Raw genomic sequence first — 7,389 nt, forward strand, 5'->3', positions numbered from 1 at the left:
ATCGCTGCTCAGGCAGTGACCCCCGTGCAGAGGGGCAGGCATCCCTCGCCGGCCAGCCGAGCCGCTCGGCTTGACTCAACGCCTTAGTCAGAGCCGGGGGAGCGTTTCCTTCTTCCAGGTGACATGTCCGCAGCGCCTTCTCCCTTCATAAAAACATAGTCGTGTTTTAACGGTTTTCTGAAGGGGAAGGCAGCGTTCGCCCGGCAGGTTCACGGGACGGACCGGCCGCAGCGGGTCGCGAGAGCTCTTCCCCGCCGCCTGCTGACACCAGCAGCGCACTTGGCCCGAGATCTAACTTTCCACCGGAATCCGGTCCGGATCGCCGTGACCCTTCGCCCGGCGCCCGGGCAGCGCGCTGGGCAGACAGACAACGGGCCCCGCCGCCCCGCAGAGACACCCAGCGTGGGGGGGCCGGGGCCGAGGCGGCCCCTCGCTGCGGCCTTTCCCGGCCGGCTCCGCTTCTTTGTGTTGCCGGGGGGGGACAACGCGGACGCCCCCCGCCCGCCCTCCCTCCGCTGGGCCCACGCGGGGCGAGCCCCCCCCCAGCCCCACACCCCTCCGCGATGTGTGGTGAGGGAAAGGAGGGAGAGCGCGGGGGGGGGGGGGGGAGCGGGGGGCGCTGCCTCGCGCGAGGCGCGGCGGCGCGAGGCGGGGAGGCGCGGCGGGGGCCAATCAGGAGGGCGCGCTCCGAAAGTTTCCTTTTATGGCGAGGCGGCGGTGGCGCCGGCCCTATAAAACCCGGGGCGCGCGGCGGGCGGGAGTCGCTGCGAGCTGCCTCCGCCTCGCGTGTGTGTGCGCGCGTGCCCTGCTCCCGCCTCGCGCCGCCCGCCCGCCCCGGCTCTGACCGTGCAACTCCCCAAAGGTGAGCGGGGCCCGCGTGGGGGGGGGTGAGGGGGGCGGGGGCCCTCCCCGCTGCGTTTCCACAGCCCTCTTTCCTTCCCTCCTAGCGCGCTCGTGTTGTGTGTGGTGTTTCCCCCCCCCCCCCCTTCAATCCTTTTCCTCTTTCATTTTCTCTAATTCAGCCTCAATTCCAGCGGCGAGCTGAAGTGGCGAGGGGGCTGCCCTCCCGTGAGGGGGGAGTGGGTGGAGGATGAGGGCGGCGCGGTGCTCCGCTGCCGGTCCTCGCGCTGGCCGGGCCGCCTGGCGGCGTGGCCGTTCGCGGGGCGCCCTTTGTTGTGAGGCGGCGGTGGGGAACCGCCCGGTTTGGGCGGGGGAAGGGGGGCGCCGCAGCTGTTCTCCCCCTCACCCCGGGGAGCCTGCCCGGTTGTGGAGAGGGCTGCTGTGGGGCTGATCTGCCTTCTAAGAGGATTTCTCGGGGGCGGTGGCTGCGCCGGGGGAGGGGGGGGAGAGTGTCTCGCCTGGCTATTGTGTCTCGCCCAGCGGGGGGATGGGGCGGAGGGGCTTTGTCTGCGCTGTGCTCCCCCTCGCCCCCCCTCCGCGCAGCCCTCTGAGGCCATGGGGGGGAGCCGGTGCCGAGGGGGTGCGGTCCTCTTCCCCCCAAAATCCAGGCGCTGGGACGCACGGGGGGAGCTTCGGCGCTACCGGGCGAGGGCTCCGGCCGCCCTCTCCCTCGGGGGCGAGGTTGTTGCCCTGACCCACACGGGGGACGGGGAAGAGCCCCCCGCCCCGGGGGAGCTGCGGTGCCCTAGCTGGGGTCGGGGACTACACTTCCCGGCGTGCCCGGCCCGCTGGGCCGGCAGGGAGGTTGGCAGCGGCCCCTCCTCCCCGCGGATTAAAAAAAGGCGCTTTGAGAAGCGCCTGAGCTGAACTCGCCCTTCCCGGGGCGGGGGTGGGAGGGGGCCAGTTGTGTAACGCCGCGGCTCTTAATGCCCGGTGCGCTCTGCGCCGCTGAACCGGGGGCACCCGCCCGGCCAGCGGCTTTTGGGCCAGGTGGCTGAAACGAAGGTCGCCTCGCTTCCCCGCCCCCCCCCCCCCTTCGAGCCCGCGGGGCGGCGGCTCGGGGAGCGGCGGAGCGCGGCGGGTGCGTTGGCTGCGTCGCGGCTGCCGGCGCAACTCGCTCCGCCGGCCGTGGGGCGGTGGGGGTGGGGAGGGGGTGCGGCGGCGCTGCCGTGTGCGCGCTCGGGAGCGGCGTGCCCGCGGAGGGCGGGGCCGGGGCGGGGAGGGGGCGGGGCCTCGAGCCGGCTGCCTGCCTGCCTCCCCTCCCAGCGCTGGCGCGGTGCCGCGCGCCCGGCTCGGCGCGAGGCGCGCTCGATCCATTGCCTTTTATGGTAATACTGCGCGAGGGCGCGGGGACTTCCTTTGTCCCAAATCTGTGCGGTGTCGGAGCCTGGAACGCGCCGCCCCCTCTAGCGGGCGCTGGGTGAAGCGGTGCCGCGCAAACAGGAAGGAAATGGGTGGGGAAGGGCCTTGGTTGGTGGTGTGGTCTGGGGCGGCCACCTGGACACCAGTGGCTCTGCGCTGCGTGGGGTTTTCTCTCTCCTCCTGCGGCTTTGGAGGAGGAGTCCCCCTGCTGAGACCTTAGAGGCTGCTGGTGCATGAGTGGCGGTGCTCACTGACCTGCTCTCTATCCTTTCACAGCCAGCCATGGATGATGATATTGCTGCGCTCGTTGTTGACAATGGCTCCGGAATGTGCAAGGCCGGTTTTGCTGGGGATGATGCCCCACGTGCTGTCTTCCCATCCATCGTTGGTCGCCCCAGACATCAGGTATGGGGCTGGGCTGCTACTTTGTTGTACAGAGTAAAGGAGCTCTCTGTAGAAACAGTTCCCTTAAAGGCAGTAACCTTAAAGAAGCCCTTCTATTTGTGTGTAGTGCACTGGCTTCTGTGGAGCATCAGTAATGGGTGGGGGGGGGGAGGAGGAGAAATATGGCATCCTGCAGAGCTCTCCTGTGGTGTTCAGCAGTGTGTTGGGAATTGACTGAAGGTGTTTCCTGATGGAGTGGGGACAGGAGAAGAAAAATAATGAGAGGTCAAGCCCTTTTAAAGAAAAAGGGGGTTATCCACCCAGTCAGGCTGGCCCTTGAGTTTAATTGCTTTGTTTGTTGTGCAGGGTGTGATGGTTGGTATGGGCCAGAAAGACAGCTACGTTGGTGATGAAGCTCAGAGTAAAAGAGGTATCTTGACCCTGAAGTACCCTATTGAACATGGTATTGTCACCAACTGGGATGACATGGAGAAGATCTGGCACCACACTTTCTACAATGAGCTGAGAGTAGCCCCTGAGGAGCACCCTGTGCTGCTCACAGAGGCTCCCCTGAACCCCAAAGCCAACAGAGAGAAGATGACACAGGTATGTAAAACCGAGCTTGGTGCTAGAGCAGATGTTGTTGCAGCCAGCTTTCCTCTTCCCTGTTGTCCTCTCTGCACCTTCACCACTGTTCTCTCCTTTTTGCCATCTTTACAGGGTTTTCCTTTCCTGACCTGAGTCTCCTCTTTGCTGGACCTTGACAGGTTTTGTTTGCTCTTCTAAGCTGGCTTTCTCTGAGACTGAACTAGCAACTTGTCTGACTGCTGTTTCTGACTAGACACTAATCCATTTACCAACCTGGAGTGACTACTGTAGTTACTTAGCATTTGTTTGTTCCTTGCTGTGATGCTTGAATGGGCACATGGTGGTGGTCTTCTCAGGCTCTGACCTGGCAGGCCTGGGTGGATGCTAGGCAAGATATAAGCACTGACACCACCTTCCAGAGGGGATGAAGTGTCTTGTCTAGGGACATGGACTTCTGAGTAAAACCGTTTGCATGGACTTGGTGTAGGCCTCTGTAAGCGAGCCTTGGTTTGTCTTGTTGATGCAGTGCCTTCTCTTCTTTCTCTAGATCATGTTTGAGACCTTCAACACCCCAGCCATGTATGTAGCCATCCAGGCTGTGCTGTCCCTGTATGCCTCTGGTCGTACCACTGGTATTGTGATGGACTCTGGTGATGGTGTTACCCACACTGTGCCCATCTATGAAGGTTATGCCCTCCCCCATGCCATCCTCCGTCTGGATCTGGCTGGCCGTGACCTGACGGACTACCTCATGAAGATCCTGACAGAGAGAGGCTACAGCTTCACCACCACAGCTGAGAGAGAAATTGTGCGTGACATCAAGGAGAAGCTGTGCTATGTTGCCCTGGATTTTGAGCAGGAGATGGCCACAGCTGCCTCTAGCTCTTCCCTGGAGAAGAGCTATGAACTCCCTGATGGTCAGGTCATCACCATTGGCAATGAGAGGTTCAGGTGCCCTGAGGCCCTCTTCCAGCCATCTTTCTTGGGTAAGTCCAACTGTTCTTGGAGACCTTGTGCCCCTCTGTTCCCTTCTGTAAAGGGGTGACCTAGACTGGCATTTGGTGGTTGCTGTACTGGTAGCAAGGCCTGTCCTGTCCTGCCACTTAGTCTCTCTTTCCACATAGCCTGAAGCTATGTGAGGAGCTTAGGGCAGTCAAGCAGGGAGGCTGAGCCTGTCTGGCTCTGCCTGTAGTGGCTTCCTGCTGAAGGAATTGCTTGGCTCTTAGCTGGCAGTCTGCTTCCTTGGCTGTGTCCCTGAGCCTTTGCTGACTTGGAGCTTTCTTCCTCACAGGTATGGAGTCCTGTGGTATCCATGAAACTACCTTCAACTCCATCATGAAGTGTGATGTGGATATCCGTAAGGACCTGTATGCCAACACAGTGCTGTCTGGTGGTACCACGATGTACCCTGGCATTGCTGACAGGATGCAGAAGGAGATCACAGCCCTGGCACCCAGCACAATGAAAATCAAGGTAGGTTGGAGACGTGGGAGCCTCTGGGCATCCCTGCCTCTGCTGAAATCCAGAGTGGGTGGAGGGGATCAACTTAACTCCTCCTGCCTGGAGATACTGCTGCGTGTCTGAGTAGTCCAGCCTCGTGGCCTTGCTCTGGCCAAGGTGACATCCATTCAACCATATGAAGAGTGTAGCAGTAATATAGATACTGGCTCTGAATGGAGGAGAAGCGGGTTGTTGTGGGGCTGTACTTGAAGGCTGCTCAGACTGGGTTGTGTCTTGGCTGAGGCTGGATAGAGGAGTTAGCCCTGGCTTGCAGGGCTGTGCGTGAGCAGTAGGTTTAGTACTGTATTGTTCACCTGATGCACTCCTTTTCTGCAGATCATTGCTCCACCTGAGCGCAAGTACTCTGTCTGGATTGGAGGCTCCATCCTGGCCTCCCTGTCCACCTTCCAGCAGATGTGGATCAGCAAGCAAGAGTATGATGAATCCGGACCCTCCATTGTCCACCGCAAATGCTTCTAAACCGGACTGTTACCAACACCCACACCCTTGTGATGAAATGAAACCCATAAATGCGCATAAAACAAGATGAGATTGGCATGGCTTTATTTGTTTTTTTTTGGCGCTTGACTCAGGATTAAAAAACTGGAACGGTGAAGGTGTCAGCAGCAGTCTTAAAATGAAACATGTTGGAGCGAACGCCCCCAAAGTTCTACAATGCATCTGAGGACTTTGATTGTACATTTGTTTCTTTTTTAATAGTCATTCCAAATATTGTTATAATGCATTGTTACAGGAAGTTACTCGCCTCTGTGAAGGCAGCAGCCCAGCTCTGAGGAGCCAGTACCAGTTACTGGTGTTTGGTTATAATTGCTTGTCTGTAAATTATGTAACCCAACAAGTGTCTTTTTGTATCTTCCGCCTTAAAAACAAAACACACTTGATTCTTTCTCTGATTTGTCAAGCAAGTGGGCTGTGTTCCCCAGTGATAGATGTGAATGAAGGCTTTACAGTCCCCCGCAGAGTCTAGGAGAAGTGGTGCCAGTATGTGGGGAAGGGAGGGGCTACCTGTACACTGACTTAAGACCAGTTCAAATAAAAGTGCACACAATAGAGGCTTGACTGGTGTTAGCTGTTCTTTTCTGTGGTGCTTTGTGACAGTTACTACATGCTCCAATCTAGTCTTGCCAGGCTGTGAGGGTTGGGTATCTGACCTGGGTTGTGTGCTCATGCTGTGGGTTGGCTGGTGTGGAAGCCAGATGGCTCCCTGTGATACACCGGGGGGGGGGGGGGGCTGAGCCTGCCAGGCAGTGAGGGCTCAGCCCTGAGGCTGCCCTGTGCTGTTGTGTGCTGCAATACAGAGCTGCTCTATGAGGGATGGCCAGTGGGGGCAGAGCACTCCCTGCTGCTACCAGCCACTGGAAGGAGCTGGGTTTGGTGGGAATTAAAACAGCATCTTCAGAAAAGCAACCTTCTGCATTCCCTCCCTGCTGCTGCAGTGTAACCCAGCTTTGAGCTGGTGAAAGCAAATGGGGTGAGGGATTGCCCTAAACACTGCCCCAAAGTAGCTGGCTTCTCTAGCCCGGTGGCCAAGGCAGGCTTGGGGAATGCAGCTCTCCAAATCCCAGGGAGCGGTATGCCCTCTGTTCCCTGTGTCAGGTGCCTGAGCTTCCAGTCTCCATCCTGCTCCAATTTTCTGTGCCTCTGACCAAGCGGCAGCTGCTTGCTGTGCCCTAGGTGCAGCCCGTGACAGTCCTGGCTGGGAGAGGGAGGTGCTCACTGGAGTGTAAGCAGCTTCTGGGGAGTGAAGGCAAGAGCAAGTCTTTCCTGTGAAGTAGGAAAATTGTGACTTTACAGAGCAGAGCTCTGAGGCTGTTGTGCGTTGCTGTGCATGGGTGGGGCTGGGAAAGGGGTGCGAGGAAGCAGCTGGAGGAGGAAGCTGTGTTATTTACTCAGTAACACCTAGAGACGGGCTCCAGCGCTGGCTGAGTAGATGAGGCAGCCTGGGTGGGGAAACTCTGACTGTGCTCCCCTTGCTCTGAGCTGTGCAGAAATGTGCTGCTGGCCTGGCTTCCTCCAGGAAAGAGACTTGTGTGGCTCTTCAGCTCAGTCCCCATCCTCTTGATGTCTGAACCGCCTGTGCAATTTCAGCCTTACTTAGCAGACTGAGTTCTTGCAGGTGTGAAAATGAGCAGCCGCACTGGGGATCCTCACAAAGCTCTGATGGGAGCTTAAGCCCTATCAAGCACAGGGAAACCTGCAAGGTTCAGGGAACTGCGGCCGCTTGTCCTGGTGCGAAAGGAAGAAGTTGGAGAGGAGCAGGGCTGCCAGGTCAGGGACCAGACAAGCAATGCCAGGTGATGCTTTGCATCGCCTACACAGGTGAGGACGAGACCTTGGAGCCTCGCTTACAGGCATGCTGGCTTTCCGAGACTCCTCCAACCTGCCCACCTTTGAAGAGCTAATGGCTGCGTTTGTGTCACGTTCGCAGCAGATGAAAGGCAGGAACAAGCTCCATTAGCTCTTTAATCCTCTGCCCAGCCTGATCCTGCTCCAGCGTCATGCTGCGTTCAGGGTGGACCTGCTGGTTTCTGCCCTTTGTCTCCTCAGCTTCCCTTTGACTGCCCTGGGTGCAGCAGGAGCCTGGCAGGGCTGTAGGTGCAGACTCCAGGCTGGGCAGAGGAGGTACTGGAAACG

General features: G+C 59.0%; 1 protein-coding gene across 1 annotated transcript; it reads left to right on the plus strand.

The window, feature by feature from the left end:
• The first annotated feature begins 682 nt into the window (after positions 1–682).
• ACTB (actin beta) lies at positions 683–5,808 on the plus strand. The gene is made up of 6 exons (XM_068908776.1): positions 683–862; positions 2,539–2,667; positions 3,013–3,252; positions 3,782–4,220; positions 4,526–4,707; positions 5,071–5,808. The coding sequence occupies exons 2-6, from the start codon at positions 2,545–2,547 to the stop codon at positions 5,212–5,214; spliced, it is 1,128 nt and encodes a 375-aa protein (XP_068764877.1). The 5' UTR covers positions 683–862; positions 2,539–2,544; the 3' UTR covers positions 5,215–5,808.
• Positions 5,809–7,389: the final 1,581 nt, after the last annotated feature.

This window comes from Struthio camelus, chromosome 15 (genome assembly GCF_040807025.1).
Source record: "Struthio camelus isolate bStrCam1 chromosome 15, bStrCam1.hap1, whole genome shotgun sequence".
Lineage (NCBI taxonomy): Eukaryota > Metazoa > Chordata > Aves > Struthioniformes > Struthionidae > Struthio > Struthio camelus.

Coding starts and splice junctions, on each gene's coding strand:
- ACTB (XM_068908776.1), top strand. CDS start 2,545: ATGGATGATGATATTGCTGCGCTCGTTGTTGACAATGGCTCCGGAATG. Junction 4,221..4,525: donor CTTCCAGCCATCTTTCTTGG/GTAAGTCCAACT, acceptor TCTTCCTCACAG/GTATGGAGTCCTGTGGTATC. Junction 4,708..5,070: donor CCAGCACAATGAAAATCAAG/GTAGGTTGGAGA, acceptor CCTTTTCTGCAG/ATCATTGCTCCACCTGAGCG.